Source organism: Leopardus geoffroyi, chromosome A1 (assembly GCF_018350155.1).
Source record: "Leopardus geoffroyi isolate Oge1 chromosome A1, O.geoffroyi_Oge1_pat1.0, whole genome shotgun sequence".
NCBI classification, from domain to species: domain Eukaryota; kingdom Metazoa; phylum Chordata; class Mammalia; order Carnivora; family Felidae; genus Leopardus; species Leopardus geoffroyi.
In genome coordinates, this window is record NC_059326.1 from 36,529,817 (window position 1) to 36,553,074 (window position 23,258).

The 23,258-nt window shown below is 34.3% G+C and overlaps 1 protein-coding gene across 6 annotated transcripts in view; it reads left to right on the plus strand.

Moving 5' to 3' along the window:
• The window catches only part of TDRD3 (tudor domain containing 3), a 162,051-nt gene that overhangs the window by 46,937 nt on the left and 91,856 nt on the right, over nt 1-23,258 (plus strand). For 5 of the 6 annotated variants that reach the window (XM_045478475.1, XM_045478466.1, XM_045478488.1 and 2 more), the window contains exons 2-3: nt 12,821-12,905; nt 17,105-17,170. In XM_045478475.1, coding sequence (XP_045334431.1) covers nt 12,821-12,905; nt 17,105-17,170 — 151 coding nt within the window. Of the gene's footprint in view, nt 1-12,820; nt 12,906-17,104; nt 17,171-23,258 lie in introns of those variants that run through there. The other variant, XM_045478505.1, reaches the window with a different exon arrangement.

Consider the following 23,258-nt stretch of genomic DNA (forward strand, 5'->3'; position numbering starts at 1 on the left):
TGTAACAAATTGCCACAAACTGTGTGGCTTAAAACAGCAGAATTATGCTTTCAAGCAGTTCTGGAGGCCACATCAGTTCTTTGACTCTCCTTGCTTATGGGGGTTATTGGCAATCCTTGGTTTAAGACCTCCTCACTCCAGTGTCTGCCTCCATTGTCTCACGGCCTTCTCCTCCTCTTTGTGTCTCTTCCCTCTGTGTATCTGCTTCTGAACTCCCTCTGCCTTTCTCCTCTAAGTTTTCTTGTCATTGGATTTAGGGCCCTTGTAGATAATCATCTCAAGATCCTTCACTTACCCGTTAAGACCATTTTTCCAATAAAGGCACATATTTACAGGTCCAAGAGATTAGGACATTAGGGCACCACCATTTAGCCCACTACAAAGAGATATGAGGATATATTTAAATGATGTCTTCCAAGCTAAAAATTAACACTTTGTATTACAGCTTTTCAGTTTCAAAAATTTGATCAACACAAGGCATTTTGTGTGTAAGATACATTAAAAAAATGAAAATTAGAATGCATATTTATTGACTAAGATATATATATATATATATATATATGTATATATATATATATATATATATACATACATACATATACATATGTGTGTTTGTGTGTGTGTGTGTATGGGGGCTGTTTCACTGGGCGAATAAGTCACTTGTTTAATATTTAATTAAGTTGGTTGCATATTTAAGTGAACACTTTTATTTTAGACCTCTTTCATTGTCATTTCACTTTAATTTATGGAGAAATGTTATACTAAAAGATGGTAAAAATATGATTACATATATTACAAATAGGTATTTGCCATAATTGCCTATGACAATTGAAGTAGATTTTTGTTTAAAGTTTTAAGTAAATGGTATTAGTTTAAATAAATTATAAGTAAATGATAAAGTGTATAATTTTAAGATTAGTTATTATAATTATAACTCTCTGTACAATAGAATTTTAAGTTTATTACTCACCAGATATTTCTTGACATCATTGTTTTATATTTTGACGTAAATGGCAGATTGGGCAAAAATGATGGCAATGTATTTATTTTGCATTGGAAATTCTGTTTGGGGCAGAAATAAGTTGCACAGTCTCATGGAGTGAGTTATTTTTTTGTTACAAACTATATATATTTATTCATATATGCAAAATTGGAAGATATCAACAAATTAAATAATAAAATTTTTCCATCTTCCTAACAGTTTCCTTCTATTCTCAATGAACTCTTTGCCAGTAATATGTTAGAAATATGGAGTTCAGGCTTCCTATAAAGAAACATACACACCTTGACTATTAGTTGTAGCCTTTGAAGAAATTCCCTTTACTGTTTAGCAATTGTCATTCTTTTTCTTCTAAGAACCCAGAGGACATCTTTGAATATCATGTTTTGAAAATATTTTCCAGAACAAACACCAAGAGTATAGTGTTTAAGAAGGAAAAAGAAGTATTATTTACTTAGCATCTACTTTATACCAAGCATTTGCTAGTTCTTTCTCTTTTTATTCTTGAAAACAACTCTGTAAATCAACATTTTCAGCATTATCTCCATTTTCTTTTATTCCTTGGGGGTAGAAACTGAGGTGCAGAAAGATTCAATTGGCCGGGATTCCACATGTATTACAGGGTGAGGCTGAGATGTACGAGTAGTTCTGCCTTACTAAACAGCACAGATCGGATGGCAGTCTCTCCAGGCTTTTCATAAAAATGCCTGCTAGTTTTTGCTGTGGTATCTTACATTTTTAAACAACCTTTCTTATACAGACTTAACCGAGTGTGCAGTCTCCTGGAGTTAATCCTGGGAGGTCCTCGGCATGAACTCCGCAGATACTGATGCTCTATTGTAGCAGTCCACGCACAGGGCATCGGGCCTAAAGCGAGGCTTTCCACCTGATATGTAGTTTTATAGCTGTCACCTTTGGGCTGAGGAAAAGATGACAGCAATATCAAATGCTCTTACATTTTAAAATATGAGTTACTAAAACATAACCTCAGCTCTGCTTCTGAATTAAAATATGAAAATGTTGAATTATATGAAGGATATAAATTACAACCTCCGATGAAAGTAAAAATATCCAGGATTCATTTTATACTTTTAAATTTATGTGAAGGTCTGGTTAGCAAAAACGAATAATAACATGGTGAGGTTCCCATTGCCACTATTCTTTGTAATATATCAATTATGGGATTTCACAAGAATTACTTATAAAATTTTACTTGCTCAGCTGTTATAACTTTTTTATACCAAATAAGCATTCCAGGGTTAATCATCATCATAGGTTGGTTTATGTATGGGGAAAATATTTTAATATCTAAAAATGGGTTTTAAAAAATAGAAGTTTATGATTTATTGTCAACTATCTTCTTATGGTTATTATCTTGAAATTGCTATGCTTATTTATTTTAATGTCGGAGAAAAGCAACTATCGAAATAACATAGTTATTCTTTGTAACTACTCCACAACAAAAAAGCATTATTCTCTAATAATTTATGTATATTTTTCATAAGTCTCTATTTCCAAAGAATGAACATAGGATAAATTATCTTTTGATACTCTTTAATTTTTTTTCTTATGAGATCTCTCTCAAATACTAATAAATAAGTTTGTTTTTAAATCCTGAGTGATCTTTATAGCAAACACAAATTCTAAAATTGTAATAGTCTATTTTATTTTCTTTGATATCTCTCCTACCCCTTAAAAGCCAGCAAATGCCAGGGTGCCCAGGTAGGCTCAGTCAGTTAAGTGTCCGACTTTGACTCAGGTCATGATCTCATGGATCATGAGTTCAAGCCCTGCATCATGCTCTGTGCTGGCAGCTCAGAGCCTGGAGCCTGCTTCGGATTCCGTGTCTCCCTCTCTTTCTGCCCCTCCCCTACTCTGTCTCTCTCTGTCTCTCAAAAATGAATAAACATTAAAAAAAGAAAAAACCTGCAAATGCCAAAACTTTTATTTTAAAGGTAGTACATCTTTGGAGTCATACCTTTCAGCAATAGGATGGTATTTTCCTTTGTGAAGCAAGGTTGTCATCTAGTGGTGTTTTCAAGTAGTACATCTTCAGAATTCACTAATAAATCTTCAGTATTTTAAAGGGAGTGCTTCGCAAAAACAAATGTAGGTTTCAGAACTTAAACACTTTCAAATCTTTTAAATTAGGTATAATAACTTTACAAAGGATTTTCCTTTATAACTTTTTCTAATTTCTATCGTCCAGTGTTTAATGTTGGGTCAAAAAATTTTTGTCTGGCCACTGAAATGCTTGAGTAGTATGGGTATTAATCATGATGTATATCAAGGCTTTTTGTAATGCTTCACGTATCTATTTTTTTCTTAGTTTTTGCATATTCATCCTGTTTATGCAGGTTAATTTTCTGAAATGGTTACATTTAAAATGGTAAGGTTTTTATGATGATCTCTGCTTTGGTGTTTCTATTTGAATAATATAAAAATTTGAAAAGTTAGTATGGAAGAAATTAAATAGATTTTCTGAGGTGTAGTGAGTGTGTGTAAGCATGTACTTGTGGAAAAAATTTAATGTCATAGGTTAGCTTAATGGAAATGGTGTGCATTTGTGTATGTAAAGAAATCATAAAACTAAACACTTTTAAAAAAATAGTTTACTTCTGAATAAAATAAGTTTTATATTAAAAATAGTTTACTATATTAAGATCAACAGTAGGTGATTGTACTTTAGTGGTACTTTAAGTAATACATAACTTTTTTCATCTGATCCATTCATACATAAACCATAGAGAAAATTAAATTTCGAGCTAGTGTTGATTCAGGTCCTTATTTTAATTGTTGGAATAAAGATTCCAAGAATTCGCTGGTATTTATTTTGACATAGTAGGTGTCCATGTTACCTAAAGAAGGAAAGAAAATTATAGTGATAGAAGAGATACTTGGTTGTTAATGGAAATGAAATAGAAGACCTCTTTTTTCATTTTTATCTTTTGTGTGTCATAGTACGTTCTCTTCTGAATTATCTTTAGTAGTGTTTTGCTCCTCCTATTCTCTGTGCTTAATAGCGATTTGGGCATAGAATCCCATGGGTTCATTCAGCTTAACTGCTGGCATATCAATTTGTATTGTTTTCAGTGATTTTTTTACCCATAATGTATCTATAAACTGTAATGGATATATTGATTCCATCTGTACCAAGGGATCTGAAGCAAATTTTGTACCAATTTTTGTTAGCCCTTGGTATTGTACTAATCTTGCTACTCAGTGTGGTTAAACACAGGCATACCTCAGAGATATTGTGCGTTTGGTTTCATATCTCTGCAGGAAGAGGAATACCGCCACAAAGCAAGTCAAACTAATGTTTTGGTTTCCCAGTGCATATAGAAGTTATGTGTTCCCTATAGTCTATTAAATGTACAGTAACATTATGTCCAAAACAATGTGCATAATTTAAAAATACTCCATTGCTAACAAATGCTGTCACCTGACCTTCAGCAAGTTGTGATCTTTTTGCTGGTGGAGGGTCTTGCCTAGATGTTGATGGCTGCTGACTGATCAAGCTGTGGTTGCTGAAGATTGGGGTGGCTATGGCAGTTTTTAAAAATGAGACATCAATGAAATTTTCCTCATCACTTGACTTCCTATCATGAACAATTTCTCTGTAGCATGTGATGCTGTTTGATAGCATTTTACCCACAGCAGAACTCCCTTCAAAATTGGAGTCAGTACTCTTAAGCCTGCGGCTGCTTTATCAACTAAGTTTATGTAATATTCTAAGTCCTTTATTTTAATAATCTTCAGGGGCACCTGGGTGGCTCAGTCGGTTGAGCGTCCGACTTCGGCTCAGGTCATGATCTCGCGGTCCGTGAGTTCAAGCCCCGCATCGGGCTCTGTGCTGACAGCTCAGAGCCTGGAGCCTGTTTCAGATTCTGTGTCTCCCTCTCTCTGACCCTCCCCCGTTCATGCTCTGTCTCTCTCTGTCTCAAAAATAAATAAACGTTAAAAAAATTAAAAAAAAAATCTTCACAGTATCTTCACCAGGAACAAATTCCATCTCAAGAAACCACTTGTTTGCTCATCCATAAGAACCAACTCCTGATCTGTTTAAGTTTTTATCATGAGATGGCAGCGGTTCAGTCCCATCTTCAGGCTCCACTTCTAATTGTAGCTCTCTTGTTATTTCCACCACATGTACAGTTACTTCTTCCACTGAAACCTTGAACCCCTCAAAGTCACCGATGAGGGTTGGAATCAACTTCTTCCAAATGCTTGTGAATGTTGCTATTGTGACTTGTCCTATGAATCAGGAATATTCTTGGGACACCTGGGTAGCTCAGTCAGTTAAGCGTCCGACTTCAGCTCAGGTCATGATCTCACAGTCCGTGAGTTCGAGCCCCGCCTCGGGCTCTGTGCTGACAGCTCAGAGCCTGGAGCCTGCTTCAGATTCTGTGTCTCCCTCTCTCTCTGCCCCTCCCCTGCTCATGCTCTGTCTCTCTCTGTCTCAAAAATAAACAAAAACAATTAAAAAATTAAAAAAAAAAAAAGAATATTCTTAACGGCATCTGGAATGGTGAATTCTTTCCAGAAGGTCTTTAGTTTAGTTTGCCCAGATCCATCAGAGGAATCACTATCTATGGCAGCTATAGCTTTTCAAAATGTATTTCTTTTCCTTTTTTTAAAAATGTATTTCTTAAATAACAAACTTCAAAATCTAAATTACTCCTTGACTGCAGAATGGACACAGAATGGATGTTGTGTTAGCAGGCATGAAAACAACATTAATCTTGTACATCTCCATCAGAGATCTTGGGTGACCTGGTGCATTGTCAATGAGCAATAATTAATTTGAAAGGAAGCTTTGTAACTGAGCAGTAAGTTTCAACGTTGGGCTTAAAATATTCAGTAAACCATGTTGTAAAGAGATGTGCTGTAGTCAGGCTTTGTTGTTTTATTTATAGAGCACAGGTAGAATAGATTTAATGTAATTCTTTTTTTCTTAATTTTTAATGTAATTCTTTTTTTCTTAATTTTTAATATTTATTTATTTTTGAGAGAGACAGACAGAGAACAAGCAGGGAAGGGGCAGAGAGAGAGACACAATCTGAAGCGGGCTTCAGGCTCGCTGTCCAAACTGACAGCACAGAGCCCGACGCAGGGCTCGAACTCACAAACTGCGATATCATGACCTGAGCTGAAGTTGATGCTTAACCGACTGAGCCACCCAGCTGCCCCGATTTAATGTAATTCTTAAGGGTGCCTAGGTTTTTCAAAATGGTAAATGATTGTTGGCTTCAACTTAAAATCACCAGCTACATTAGGCAGTAAAAAAAGGGTCAACCTGTCCTTTCAACCTTTGAAGCTAGGCATTGACTTCTCCTCTCTAGCTATGAAAGTCCTAGATGGCATCTTCTTCTAATAGAAGGGTGTTTCATCTGCATTGAAAATCTGTTGTTTAGTGTAGCCCCTGGCATTAATGATCTCGGCTAGGTCTTCTGGAGAACTTGTTGCAGCTTCTACTTGCCCACTCGCTGCTTCAACTTGCACTTTTATGTTACGGAGGTGGCTTCTTCCCTTAAACCTCATGAACCAATCCCTGCCAGCTTCAAACTAACTCTGTGACTTCCTTACTTCTCTCAGCGTTCATAGGACTGAAGAGAGTTGGGGCCTTGTTTTGGACTGGATTAGGGTTTGGCTTAAGGGAATGTCGTGACTGGTTTGGTCTTCTATCAAAACCATTAAAACTTTCTCCATGTTGGCAATAAGGCTGTGTCACTTTCTTATCATTTGTGTGTTCCCTGAAATAGCCCATTTAATTTCCTTTAAGAACTGTTTCTTTGCATTTACAACTTGGCAACTGGTGCAGTGGCCCAGTTTTCAGCCTGTCTCTGCTTTTGACATGCCTTCCTCACTAAGCTTAATCATTTTAGCTTTTGATTTAAAGTGAGAGATGTGTGACTCTTCCTTTCACTTAACACTTAGAGGTCAACGTGGGGTTATCAATTGGCTTGATTTCAAAGGAATAGGAAGGCCTTAGAAGGGAGAGATGAGAGAGCAGTGGTTGGTGGAACAGTCAGAACACACACAGTTATCGATTAAGTTTACTGTCTTATATGGATGTGGTTCATGGCACCCCAAAACAATTACAATAGCAACATTAGAGATCACTGGTCACAGATCACCATAACAAATATGATAACAGTGAAAAAGTTGAAATATTGTGAGAATTCCCAAAGTGTGACACACAGGTAGGAAGTGCACAAATGCTGTTGGAAAAATGACACCGATAGACTTGCTTGACACAGGGTGGCCGCAGACCTTCCATTTGTAAAAAATACAATATCTGCAAAGCACAGTACAGCAAAGTACAATAAAACAAGGTATGCCCGCATTATATTTTCCCAAATTGTATTCATAAATAGGAACTTGTAAGCCATTTCCTCCTCCCTAGAGGAGGGAATTAGCAAGTTATTTCAGTGTCTCTGGGATATAATAGCAAAAACTGAATTTTTTGGCAAGCGTGTTACAATCCACTTACACTATGGGGATGGAAACAGGATAGGCAGAGAGGATAGAGAGACGTTTATTTGGACAGTTTTTAAAAGTATTTTTGAATGTTTTGACAGACTGCCTGCCTGGCTCATTTGGTAGAACGTGTGATCTTGATCTTAGGGTCATGATTTCAAGCCCCATCCATGTTGGGTGAAGAGCTTACAAATTGTGTGTGTGTGTGTGTGTGTGTGTGTGTGTGTATACACATATATATATTAAATGTTTTGAAGGTTTACAGTAGGTTATTAGCTTCCATATTTGATAGGACTGAAGATACCTTTTAATATAAGTGATTTTTAAAATTATTTCATGTTTTATTCCCTTCTTTCCACATATAGGCTTAGCTAATTGGAAGTTAGTTATCTTTATTGTTATTGTGTCTAAGCAGGAATTCATTTGTTAAAATTCCAATTTTGATATTTAGACAAATATTTGGGCCAGTAATCTCAGTGTGGTAGCAAATAATCATGTATAGATCAAAGACCATAAAAACCACACAAGGCCATTTGACTTGGGTTTTATTGCGAGACAGTTAAGACTGCTGTATGCCATTCAGTGTTCAGATATGTCCATTTTTTTTTTAAGTTTATTCATTTACTTTGAGAGATCGAGAAAGAGCATGAGTGGGTAGGGGAAAAGAGAGAGGGAGAGAGAATCCCAAGCAAGTCCTGTACTCTCAGCACAGAGCCCAACGTGGGGCTTGATCCCACAAACTGTGAGATCATGACCAGAGCTGAAATCAAGAGCCAGACTCTTAACCAACTGAGCCACCCAGGTACCCCCCCGTTATTTTTTGATTGAGTTCTTATCCATTTGGGAAGAACGTTTTCATTCTTAGTTTTCTCATTGGTGTTTGAAAGAATTTTCTTGTGTCATCAGCCTAATTTGTATGTGCAGTAATTGATTCTGTCTTTGATTACTTTAGGAATTCAGGTCTCAGTTCAAACTTGAATGGGCATTCATTGCTTCAGTGGATGAGGATGGGTGGAAGGGAAGAAAGCTTTAGTGTTTGCTTGTTAGTATTTCTGGCTAATTAATTAGAACATTCCTCTTCCCTAAAAAAATATATGGAGTCTGGAAATCTGAAGTAAGGATGAGTTCCATATGTCTAGTTAGTAAAATGTTTAGGCCAAGCTAAATGATTTGACACTTTTTTATTTTGATGTAGACAACTCTGGTAAGAATATTTATTACATGTATAATTATATGCATTGCTTTCCAAGAATCCTACAAAGTGATCTGAATGAAAGTTCTTTTATTCTTCTGCTTGAACAGGAAGTCAGCCATGAATATTACATCATTTGAGAGACACTTGTGGTTCAAACTTGCATGTGGAAGACAGACAACTTGAAACTATACAGGAGCAAATAAGCAGATAATTTTAATAAACTAATATGATTAGTAAGTACAAAGTATGTGTTCCACCTGCAGGCTGAACTATGTTTTGTTTGGCTTATATATTGCTTTACAAAAAAACTAAAAGCTAAAAATGAGAAGATCTGACAATAATTGCTTTACCTGTCCTCCTACAGACAGTCACCTGGATGCGAATTAAGGCTATCCCCTTTAGATGGGGCATGTAGTCTTCAGCTTGTCCCAGCCCTCCTCATTAGATTTTCAGTGTAGCCAGTGAATAAGTTAGACTCAAGGATTTTACCTGCTTTCAGAGGAATGAATCAAAGGGTAATTGACTGTCTTTTGTCTCACTGGTAGTAAGAGGTATTGATGGTGATCCACTATCTCAATCAGATAAATGAGATTAAAATGATAATATTTGTCTTATCAAAGTTTTCTATCAATTGAGATTCTTGAACTATAGTTTGGGCACGTTTGTTTTTATATGCCCAAGTGGGTTCTGAACATGAAATGAAGATTGGTTCTGGCAGTAGTACTTATACTGTGTGACCCTTCTTATTGAATATATATTCAATATTTGGAATAGGAAATCCCCTCTTCCTCAAATTGGTGGATAACAATTAATTTTGGAGCTTTTACTTCTAAAGTGAAAAGAGTTGCTCAGGATTACAAATTAAGTGACTCTGAGTAAGATGGGATGTTAATGTCTTCTATTTGTGAATGAAGGAAGCAGTTTCTAAAATCTTTTTTTTTTTAATGAGCACTTATTAAACTGTGACTTAAAATGGCATTATTTGAAGTTAAAATTTGTGAGAAATGTTAGTCTATTCTGTGAGTATCATGAAGAAATTTAGCCCTCTAGTGCCTTGCTTGTCAATAAAATGTATTTCAATGTATTTTTAGTACAGAACAGCAATGAGTGATTTTATGTTACTGTTCCAAAATCTCCACTAGAATGGAAAAAAATGTATGTGTTTGCTGTTTTAGTAAACAAGAACTCTCTGGGGTTTGTTTCTTCTTTAAGGTCTATGCCTTTGGGTTTTGCCAGCTCAAAGATGGTACATGGGAACTGATTACAATTCTCTTCCCTCCAGGTTCGTCTTGCAGATGTGCACAGGGATCAGATCTGGCACACCTGCTCTGGTTTTCCCTTCCTTTCTTTCCCAGTGACCACATTAAGGCTGGTGAATGTTGTGTTTTGTTCTTTCAGTTAACTGCGTTACTGTGGTGCATCTTGAAGCCAGTTTGGGCATTTGACTTTTATCATTTGCTTTATCCCTTTTTATTTGTTTTATTCATGGATGATGTTGGAGTATTAAATGTTTACAAAAACAAAAGGATTAATTTGTAAATCTCAGGATACTGTTAATTTAGATTCAGTCCTTCAGTGAAAATGGTACAGTATTTATACAAGGATCACCAAGGTGTTACTGGGAAGACCTGTGAATGGGTCTCTTGTTTCTTGGTAGGAGTATAGTGGTAAGGCTCAAATCCTTTGATTTTTCAAAATATGAAGGATGAATAAGGGAGACTTGTAAGACATGGAAACTGAGACTCAGCCACATTTTAGAATTTGTTACGTTCAGGAGGCCTTTTAAAGGCATTATTTGAAAGAAATCACATGATATTTGACTTCCACATGTATCAAATCAAATTTTCACCTCCTTATGGCTTTGGCCTTGACAATTTTTATTAGACTTTCCCTTTTTTATATATGTAGAGTTAGGTATTTGTGTTGTGATAACAATTTTTGAATCTTTAATTATTAGTATTAGTTCTCTGATCTTTTATGATGAAACTAGGCATATTTTTATTTAATATATTATTTTGGAGTTCACTGACTGAATTTGCCTGGTTGTGCTTTTTGTGTGTGTATTGGTGAAATTGCCTAGTTGTTCAGGAAATTGATTTGTATAGGTATTGGCTTATGTTAGTGAGCGTATAGTATTTCTAATATTAGCGATTGTAGTTGATAAATAAAAATGGTGTGTTGTAACGAAAAGACTGATGAACTGGGACTCAGGAGGCATTGTTTTTTTAACTTTGTGTCACTGAAGTTTGTGTTTTCGGGAAGGTCTGTTAACATCTTTGGGCCTTCTTTCCCTCATCTGTAGAATTGAAGAGATGAATTTTGATTATTTTTAAAGATTTATTCCAGTTTATCTGTCACCCTATGATCGTTTAAATCTTAAAGACTTGCCTTTCTAAAAGCAAAGTATTTTATTAGTCATTGTGTACTATTTCCACATTGTATAGGAATTTTGAAAATTGTGTTTTTTGTTATCACTTATTCAGGATTTAAGATACCACCCATATCTCTCTGTGTACCATTGCTTTCTATAATTGGTCTCAACCTATATTCATCTCTCATTTCTTCCCCATTTTCTAGCCAGGATATTCTAGGTTTTTGCCTGTAGAAGGTACTTTACACATTTTTACTTTCATGTCGTTCTTCATACTATTCCCTTTTTTGCACTCTTTCCCATCCCCCAGCCACTTTGAGGCACTATAACATTTTGTTTATAATTATTTTGGCCTTGCATGTTAACTGTATATTTATTGTGTGGTGTTGTATATAAGACAGTGAACTCCTTGAAGGCAGGTGTTTAATTTTCATCATTTTACTAATCTTATTAGTGATGCACATAATACTTTTCACATATTAAAGAGGGACTTAATATTTCTAGAAGTGAATTTATAAAATGATTAATGACATGTAGTCAGCTCTTTGGTTGCTGTCTCCAGGTAGTTTACATTGACAAGTGTCTTAGAATCGGTCTGATGTTGGGAATTGATGGTGGAGTTGCTGGCCATCAGGAATGACCTCGAGTTAGTTCTGTCAGACTAACACTCTTGTCTCTTTTTAGTGGAAGAATATCTGGAGGGGCGATGCTGGCACCGGCCCTTTGGTTAAAGGCCTTGATACTGTTTATGAAAGTTGTGAGATGTTAATGGTCATTTGTATAGGTAGACTTTTGGGAGATGATACCTGAATTCTAGAATTTATCAAAGAAAATAAAATGCTTGAGTTGGGCATGTATGAGTGGGTAGAGATGATTCCCCACCCCCTTGGATTCAATTATCTTTTTACTCTTGAATTAATTATTGTGTGCAATAGATGTGTGGTTGGTTTGGACTGGATAAAAGATCAAAAGGCAATAAGGCAATGAGTTAAAGAGCTGAAAAGAGAATAGGAAAGTAAAAGGCATAAGATAAAAAGTTGCCTCTCTTTCTGCCACTTTAAGTTGATAATACATATTAAAGCATTCTGGTGAATATTACGTCCAAGAAAGGGGACCTGAGAAGATAAAATGAGAAAGTAGCGGAGAAGCAAATTATCAGGGATTAAATTTAAATCTATGTTATTTTTAGTTCTATTTTATAGCACATCTCAAATCTCTAAGAACTTCTGTATTAACAAATGTTTAAGTCAAATATTATATTTGCTTAACAGTCAGAATAGCTCATACGTTCATTAAGAAGTATTTATTTAATGTTTATTCATTTATATTTTTGAGAGAGAGACAGAGAGAACGGGAGAGGGGCAGAGAGAGAGGGAGGCAGAGGATCCAAAGCAGGCTCCACATTGTCAGTGCAGAACCCAGTGTGGGGCTCAAACTCACAAAACCGTGAGATCATGACCTGAGCTGAAGTCAGATGCTTAACTGACTAAGCCACCCAGGCACCCCAAAAAGTATTTTGATATTTAAATTTCTCAGAAAGCATTTGGATAATTTTTAATGCAACATCCTTTTAAGGATACAAAAGATAGAAAACATGCATTGCCCATTCTTGTTCTATCAGAGATTGTAAATAGGGAATATCTAAGGCCCTTTCCCTAGTATTTGTAGTAGAGGCATTTTATGGTACAGAACAAAACTGCATGTTGACTTAAGAAAATAATCTTGATTAATTTTTATTTTAGAAAATATTAAGCCATTTATTTTATTTTAACAGGTATCTTTCAGATGAAGGCATTGAAGCTTGTACAAGTTCTCCTGACAAAGTCAATATAAATGACATCATCCTGATTGCTCTCAATGTAGGTTTTGTTTATTATCTTATATAAACATTTTAAATCTGGAAGCTATGTTCATGAGAAACCTCTTATAGAATAAATTGGATATTAAGATAAGTAATATGGAGGACATCTTTTATTTTTATTGTACATTTTAAGTTGCAATGATGTTTGTTGAATTTGGTAATCTTGTATCAGCCCAATTTTTAGAAATATATGTTTCTTGTAACATCTATTATACAGAATCCAGTGAAAAGAAAAAAATGCAATTAAAACTCTCATTTCCTCCCATTGATCAGTTATAAAATTTCATAACATTTACAGTAGATACATATTAGCAGAAAAAACTGATCATATTTATTAAAACAAATTACCAGTTAACATAGGAACTGTAGGTAGGTTATAGCTTTTTGACAGATGTATTTATTGTTTCAAAATAACTTTTCCTGTTAACAAAAGTAATATATATTGTAGAACACTTTAGAATACAAAAGTAGAATAATAAAATTAGGGCTATTTATAATTACTGTTAATGTTGTGTATTTATTTCTTTCCAATCTCTCTCCCTCCACCTGTCTGTAATAGCTGTATCTTTTTCATGATTGGGATTGGCTTTTGAATTTTTTTTGAAGTTATAAAAATTATTTGAAATTTAGATGTAAGTTAAATGAATATTCTTTTTTCAGTTTTGTAGTTACCCCAGTGAGAGTTTTTTCATATTGCTTTTATAATAACAACCTATTAAATTATAATTTAATCTATTCAGTTAAAATTATACATTATGATACATAGTCAACTAAATTTATAAGAGAATTACTGCCTGATGAATCCATCATATCACTGCAAAAGAGGTATAACATGAAGCAGAAATGGTAGCAACTGATAAGAACATTTAAGATAAAATAAATGTATAACTGTGTATAACTTTTTCTTTTCAAATTACTTAAATTTATATATAATTAAATGGACTTAAACAGATAAAATTTATGTTTCAATTCTGTCATTTTTTTCAGCTTCTTTAAATTTTATTCAATAAAACTAACAAGATCGTTTTTTGTTCTAAGCTGAGAATGTAGGTTTTTAATAATAGACTATATAATTTTTTAAAGTAAGCTTTAGAAGTTATGCATGTTATCTATGAGTCCAAAGGGAAATATTCCCTATACACTTTTTTTTTTGACCTGTACCCTAATAAGTGAATTCTACTTTCAAAAAATAGTGAAAGACCTCTATTCATTGAAAAAAATTTCTAAAGATGATGAGGAAGAGATTTCGTGACAATCTCTGCTTTTCTTATTTTTCTTATATATTTAGATAAATAGCAATGAGCTATCTATAATTGGGTGTGAAGCTTTATTATTTTTTAAAAGCTTATTTATATATTTTGAGAGAGAGCGAGCCCACAGACACGTGAGCATGAGTGGGAGAGGGGCAGAGAGAGTGGGAGAGAGAGAATCCCAAGGAGGCTCCCACGTGGGGCTCAATCTCATGAGCTCTGAGGTCATGACCTCAAGAGATCAAGAGTCCGACATTTAACTGACTGAGTCACCCAGGCTCAGTTGTAAAACTTTAAAATAAATCAAGATGGGGGCGCCTGGGTGGCACAGTCGGTTAAGCGTCCGACTTCAGCCAGGTCACGATCTCGCGGTCCGGGAGTTCGAGCCCTGCGTCAGGCTCTGGGCTGATGGCTCAGAGCCTGGAGCCTGTTTCCGATTCTGTGTCTCCCTCTCTCTCTGCCCCTCCCCCGTTCATGCTCTGTCTCTCTCTGTCCCAAAAATAAATAAACGTTGAAAAAATAAATAAATAAATAAAATAAAATAAAATAAATCAAGATGAAGTATTTGTCCTATGCACATAAGAGGTAATGATAACCATTATTTTATGAATTAATTTTTTTATAATTTTCTCTGAAATATATGGTTGAAAATTCCAGCCTAAGCTATCATGCCACATAATAGGAAAAAAAAAAATACTTTTAATTAGGATGAGGTCTACACCAGACAGATAATCTACTTTGAAGCTTACTTATCTTTAAATAAAATCAGGCATTTCTATTGAATTTTTCCATCTTTTGAGTGATCAGTAGTTGAAAAAGGCTTGTATTATTGATTCTTATTACATATAACTTATTACATATTGGGAGAATAATCCATGCATCAGCTTTCTTATGTCCCCCTCCTCCTGTGTGGGGGCACACTGAGCTTGTTCCTTTGTCCAGCAGTGAAAATGCAGTAATATATGTGCAGGTTTTCCCTGCTATCCAAAAGTAGAGCATTCCTATAAAAATTTTATAAGCCAAAATGGTGTAAAGTGAAGAAGCAATTACCATTAATTTATGTGGAAAGATTTTAGAGCGTTCCCAGACCTAAAAAGTAACCTCTCTTAGGCTTTTCTGACACCATAGGGCATATCTTGCTAAAGGATGCACAAAATAAATCAAGATAAAACACAGATGCATACAACACAGTTCAAACCTACTGTGGCTTGATGCTGAGATGCTGAGTGTGGTTCCTGGGGAAGGAGCTTAGCTGTGGCCCTCTCACTGTTTGTGGTGTGTTCTGTTTCTTGATGATTATTCATATTCAGATGATAGCAAAATGTACATGTCTTATATTCACTAAAATTAACATGATAGCTAATATTAAGTGCTTACTCTTTGCAGTTTATTGACTAAGTGCTTTGCGTATATTGACATTTAATCTTCAAAACAATCCTAACATAGGGAAGGCTAATATAAATAGTTTTTGCCCATCTGTTACTCAGTATTTTCAAGATGAAAAAGGTTGCAACTCGAGGTATGCTTTATAATTTTTTCACTCCATTATTGGTTAGAGGCTACAAACATGATAAAGCTGATGCATTGTTTCACAAGTGTTTTGATTTGGGGCTTAGTTTGCCTGGCAGTTCCATTTGGTGAGTTTGTAGCTTGGGAGTAACCCTTGCATTACATTGAGAAATAAAATATGAATTATGGTGGTAAAAGACTGGGCGATTGTGTAATTTTATGCTCGTTTCTTAAGCTGATCACATACTGATATTTCATATAAGAGGATGTTCTATTATTGTAGGTGGTCAAAGGAGACTATCCTACTTTTCTCTATGTATTCATTTTATATTACAGTAATTTTAATCATCTAGTGTTTTCCCCTTGAGTCTAACATGAATTTTTGCCTTAACAATTTATGTGATTAAATGCACTGTTTTCTTTTATTTTGCTCTTAAGGAGATGACGAGCTACTGTTATTATATTTTAAGGAATAGCAAAACAATATAAATTTGGTTAGCAATCTAACCTCACACTCCCAGTCACCAAGATAATTTCTTAGCTTAAATAATTAGGCCTCCTTCATGAGTATTGACAGTTTTCCTCTGAGCAAACTTCTTACCGTTCCTTTAGTTTGCACGTCCTAAAGAGGACAGTATCCTTTGTGGTTCTGCTTTTTATGTAAATTGTACAGTTGAAGTTTTGTTTTTATATCAGAAATGCTTTTTATGTAAATTGTACAGTTGAAGTTTTGTTTTTATATCAGAAATGCTATAACTTTGTTTATGTCAGTCCTTATGTTTTCCTTTCGATGTTTTGCTTTGGTTTGCTGAGAAATATGTACTTCTGCACTTTCATAGAGTTAGTCATTTCTTCACTAATTTAGATTTCTATAACTTATTTAAGCAAATGAAATATACTTTTACTACAGTAATATCTTACTGTTCTTGCTGTTGCAGTTGTGTTGTTCCCTAGGATATTTGTATGTTATGTAGCTTTGTTTTGGGTATCACAGCTTGTAGAATAATGTGTTTTCGTGGCTCTGCATAGCAAGGTCACATAGGGTTCAGTTATCAAGAATATATTCTGTTTATGTATTTAAAAGTAGTCATTTGGGCTTGGGCATTAAGTTTTTTAGTAAGACTACAGTTTACATAAAAGCAAATGTTAGGTTTTAATAGAGAAAATTTAGTAAGTTAAAAAGTTATCAAAAGGAATACGACCAGAATTAAGTCCTTAAACATTACTAGTCAACTTACCAGTGTACTTTAAACAACATATGTATGGGACTACGTTACTTGAAAAGATTGATTATATGTCTATATCTCATAATCAGCTAAAAGATACTTAAATTTCATTCTATAAACCTTAAGTAACTTCATCTTTGTTTGTGAGTAAGATTAGATTTAGATTTACTTTTCTCTACAATTATATTTTAATAATAATATTTTTATTTTAGACAGACTTAAGAACAATTGGCAAGAAATTCCTCCCCAGTGACATCAATGGTGGAAAGGTAGAAAAGGTAAAGAAAAATGTTAACTTCCTAAGTTATGCTAACTACAATAAATATGAACATTTACTAAAGTATTGCAATTATTTTTTGTCAGTAAAGACTGCAACTGCAAAATATTTTAGAAGTGAATAGATTATAGAGTCATCCTCATAGTAACTTTCTATACAAATGGAAATCAATTGACTTGAACTTTTAAACTTTTGGTGACTTTTTAACATTTAAAACAAAACTTCTGTTTCAGGAATTATAATTATGGCACACTTATATGTGAGACTTACCAGATATTGCTGGAGTTCAGGACAAGGATCCTTTTGTACCTTTTAATTTTAGTTACCTATTTCCATATTTATTTAATGAATTTATTTATATAAAATTATAAGATTGCGAGAGGATATCAGAAGCAGTTTGTCAAAACTATGCATTTGGTTATTGCTGTCATTTTGCACCACACACACACACACACATATATAAATGCATAATATATATAATATAATATAATATAATATAATATAATATAATATAACATAATATAAGTAATATATCATATAATTAGATATCTTAGAATATATATATATATTCACGTTATGAATTTTTTCAGTGATCTTTTTAAAATCCAGGATACAGTTTTTAGGTACCAGCTACTCAGTCTTTTACTTCTTATTTATTTATATTCAATTTCTTCTTTTTATTTGAAAATACATGTAAATTGTGTCAGCCAAGAATTTTATGTGCTGTTGGTCACTTTTTGAACTTCTAAAGAACATCATTATCTATAATTTAAATAAATACTTTCAGTGTTTATGTTTAGACTTTGAATAGTCTTATAATTTTAACATTTAGATATTTAATATAGTTATCAGATGTTTAAAATTTTAGATAATTGTAAAAGATCTGTGATGTAACAACTTCTCTCATGTTTCTCACATTTTCTAAAGATTAATCCATTTATGTAAATAATGGTCATCGTTTGGGTGGAAAGAACCATAAGAGTTTCTAATCTTACCTAGTTTTTCTAAATTTTTTTTCTTAATGTTTGTTTATTTTTGAGAGAGACAGAGAGTGAGCAGGTGGGGGAGGGACAGAGACAGAGAGCAGGAGTCACTGAATCCAAAGCTGCACTGACAACTCAGAGCCTGACATGGGGCTTGAACGCACGAACCGTGAGATCGTGACCTGAGCCGAAGTCGGATGCGCAGCCAACTGAGCCACTCAGTTTCCTCATAATCTTACCTAGTTTTTGACACAAATACTCAGAGAAGAAGTTCTATAAACTCCTCAGCGATTCATTTTAATGTTTAACAACACTCTGTGTCAGCAGACTTTAATTATATTTTGATCTAAAGTTCTTATGCTACAACTTAAAGTTCATGTCTCCTTTATCTTCCCTTGGAAGTGGAGAACATCTGCTTACCTTATCTTGGGAGTAATTCTTCATATAGAGGACTTGTAAATGTCATTGCCACAGGTTTATTTTTGCTAAAGCTAGTTTATCTTGATTCCTCTGTTATTCTGTCGCAAACTTTTCATTGAACTTCATTGTTCTCAGAGTTCTCTCTGGCTTCTGTACATCTCTTCTTTTTGGTTGTAGTAGTAGTTCTCAGACTTCAATGTACACCAGAATCATGGTGAGGCCTGCATAAAACATAGATTGCCAACCCCTCCCCTTCCCCCTCCCCCCACACTTTCTGATTCTGTTGAACTGGGATAGTTCAATGAGAATTTGTGTTTTGGACAAGTTTCCATAGGATATCGATTCTGCTGGTCTGGGAAGCATATTTAGCAAGCTTCTGGATTATAGAACCCCAGATTAGGCAGCAATCTTAGGTAGGTCTGATGAGTGTAACAGTTCTTTACCAGAAAAGTAACTAACATGAAAGCAGTCTGTGCATACCTTACATTAGTTTATTTAAGAAAATTTCAAAGCTTTCTAGGTTATTGTTTTCCATGTTCTTGATGTGTCTTCAGGGATTATGAGAGCCCATCTCTGCTGTAAGCTTGTGGGGATGTTGCTGACGAGGCCTGTGTCTGCTTCTTCCACCTTCTCAGACAGAGCATCCTTGCTTCAAAGAGTTTTTGCCCAGTGATCTCTTTAGGATTTCTTTTGAATGCAGCTAACAACAATGAAAAACACCTTAAAATCTTTAAATGTAGAATTTTCTGTACCAAATTTTATCTTTTAAAATATTCTTAATACTAATGTGACTTTAGGTTATGCATAAAATGAGAAGATTTAAAATAAACCCTTTACACATGAAACAGGAATTGTGTTGGATATCCCTTTCTGTCCTTTGGTTATATTTTTTCCTTTAATTACCTATTTTTAGCACTAAAAATAACTCTCTTCATAGTACCTGTATTAATATGTGAAGGTGTTTTGAAAAATAATTTTAATAGAAATTTTAGAAGCTGACCCACAGGGAATTGCTCATTTTATTTGCCTTTTGTTCAAAACTCCATATGTTGTATAAATATATAACTATTTTTAGGCTAAGTAAATGTTTAAAGAATATTTTTTTGACATGAATTATTTGTGCTTTTTCTAAGATAGTACTAACTCAGTATAAGCTACTTTATTTGTGCCTTTACTGAAATGCTTTATTAACCAGCATTTTACCGTGTTAACGATGACTGAATCCTTATAAAGATATGGCTCCAGTCACTAAATTATGTTTGTCATAGTTCATGTTTAAAATAAATTTTAAAAAGATTGAAAATAAATTATTTTAATCTGTGCATAAGATAAGCAATAGTTAGTAAGCAGAGTATTTGTAAATTGTCTTAATCTGTGCATAAGATGTAGGCAATATTTAGTAAACAGAGTATTTGAATAAATAATCTGTTTTTTGTACATGTTGGATTTTGTTATAATATTATTTTTTAGTTATATTTTATATTAAAAAAGGAATGAATGAATACAGGAGCTGGGTTGTCCAGTGATCATCCAAATAGATCATCTATTTGCATAGTTATAAGCATATGCTTAACTTCCCATAAACAGTTTATGTTTGAGCTTTAGGCCATAAAGATTGTGAGAGTGGAGGGAACTGTGGTGGGGAAACCACCTTTTGCAACTTCTTTACTGAGTGGTTCACTGTAGGCTTTGCATTTCTCAGATATAAAGTCTTGAACCTAGGCTTATAGTCTAAAAATCATGGAACAAAGTAAAAAAAAAAAATAAAAAAGTAAAACCATTCTTTCTACAAAACTGTTTCTTTTTTTTTTTTTTTTAATTTTTTTAACGTTTATTTATTTTTGAGACAGAGAGAGACAGAGCATGAACAGAGGAGGGTCAGAGAGAGGGAGACACAGAATCTGAAATAGGCTCCAGGCTCTGAGCTGTCAGCACAGAGCCCGACACGGGGCTCGAACTCACGGACCGTGAGATCATGACCTGAGCCGAAGTCGGCCGCTTAACCGACTGAGCCACCCAGGCGCCCCTGTTTTGTATTTTTAATATTTTTTAAGCTTAATGTTTTACAGTAGTCATTTTCATAGTTTACGCCTCTGAAACAAAGTATATAAATAGAATTATAAAATATAGGTTAATATAAAAATGCTTTGTTACCAGTCCAGCTATGTGATGACATTATGCATTATTGTAGAACCCTAAAAGGGAAAGGCTTTCAGGTCTGCGTTTATTTTTTTCTTCTAAGTTTTGGAAACGACTGGTTGTACATGCCTTTTTAAACATGAAACTGTGGGTAAAGACCTGATTTTACAAACGGATGGACTGTCTCAAAGCTTCAGCAATACCAACATCAACCACAAGATGGCTTCACTGCCTTAAAATTCAAAGTGAATGCCCTCTTACCAGTAGCCTAGAAAATTAGATGTTTTTAAAAAGAAAAATAATTGAAAAAAGTTTTTAAGTTTTAATTTAAATAAAATTGTATCATGTTTTATGTATGTTAGTTTATTCTGTGCTAATAATACAGTTTGTCAGTGTTCCTTCTAATGAGTTATTAAAATTAAGCATACACATTTATTTTTCAGAACAGTGGATTACTCTGAAACATTGATTTTACTATGCAATAAAGCATAGTAAATAAATAAAATAAATAAATACAAGTGCTCATTGGCAATTATTAATAGAACTGTGGAGTTTTAAAACGACTGCATAAAACAATATATATTAGCCACGTACTCTGTTCACTTTACTTTTTTTTTTCCTAATTCTCCCAGAGAACAAAAAGCTAACCAGGTGAAGGATAGACATGTGGAAATAGGGAAATGATACACTAGTAGAAGGGTTACTTTGGACTGGGAGTCCTGCAATGTTTTCCTCATGTTTCATTTGCTGTAATTGCTCTGAATGTAAGAGAAATCATGTTCTGTGCTGTACTTTGATGTATAAATTGATGCTTTTTGCAGGGGATCTCAAGTTTGGGAAAACCTATTCAAGATTATGTCTATTTCTCACTTAACAGGCTTTTATAATATCCTGTTTTTAAAATTTCTAAGAGGTAGAAACTTTTAGATCTTCTAGTAAATATCACCATATTTATGATTCAGAAAGGGTTTTTTTTTTTTTTTTTGCTCATTATCATTATTATTTCTTACATTTACACTCTTGCTGTATGTGAATATCACTTGAAAATTTTGAGATAAGGATGAGGGACTACCTTCGCAAAGCTATTTTTCATCATCCCCGGTGCTTTTGACTTGTTTTCCTCTTGTTTTTTGGGGTTTTTTTTGGTGCAAGCTCCTGTCCTGTCTAGGAGAACCCTGATTTTCAGCAAACTCTTCTTTTTCTCCACCTTCTCCTCTTTACTGAAAATCTATTCTGTCCCAGATACTATGTTAAGTAATTTACATCCAATATCTATGTAGTCTTCAGAAGAACACTGAAAACAGAAAAGATTTTTTACTGCAGAGATGCAGTAACTGGAACTTTCTTAAAATCTGTCTTTTGTTGCCACAGCACCTTCATATTGCCATGTAAACACAATGTCTTCCCCTCACTGGCCAGCCAAACTGCTGTTTATTCTTCAAATCCTCACTCAGATGCCACGTATCTCCTAATTTTCTTGACCCCTTTTGAGCAGAATTCATTTTTAAGCATTAACATTTCCATTGCCCTTTATACCTATATATGCTTCTCTATGTAACAAATGTTGTAGTTTTGGAACATGTAATAGAAAGATGACAGACTTTGGTGTGAGACAGATCCACATTTGAATTCTAATTCTGCTTCTTACTAGCTGAGTGACCTCTGGCAGAGTACATTACCCTCTGCTCTCAGTTTTCTCATTTAAGATACACAGTGATCCTAACATACTTTATAGATCTGGAGGTAAATTATTGTAAAAACACAAGGAAATACTTTATTTATCAAGGAGTTTTGAATGTTGTGTTTGTGCTAATAAGTTCAAGAGATGCAGAGATTAACAGGACAGCCCATGCCTTGTTGGAACAAACAGCCTAATGAGAGATGAAAAAACCTCCATGTTAATGTAGTGAAACACATGCTAGGTCAGAAGTACCCGTGATGAAGAGGCAGCTGTGTCAGCTTTGTGAGGCGGAGAAGTTGCTTTTCTTGCTAGACTATTAGGTCTTAGATGTGATTTTCAATGAGGTAATAGTGAGCAGATCCTCATTTGGGGACATATTTAAAATCTTAGGGTAGGGTGTATACACACAAACACACACACATGTATATGTATATATATACATGTATATATGTATATACATATGTATATTCAGTATTATTCAGTATTATTTCTGTATATTCAGTATTATTCCTATTTGGAAATTTTTGAACAATTAAAAACCTATTTTATTGTACAAACTGTAAAAAATAGAGCTTGACAAAATCTTGACTGGTAAGATAAGTGTAGTGGACGTTTATGATTCCTAGAACCTGAGTTCTTTTCCTGTGTTGGGGTGGGGAGGAATTTCCCATCTTTAGAGTCTTGGTGGTGGAGAAGAAGAAAATTGGAAATAGTTTTTCCCCAGCCTCCCTTGCAACTATGCTATGCATACGTACCTCTCAGCTCTACTCGTCAGGTGAGCTGCTCTGGGCTTGGGCTAATCACACAACTAAGCGGGAACTGTGGCAAATGCTCTCTGCCGGGAGTAGAAGCTACAGCAAGGCTGA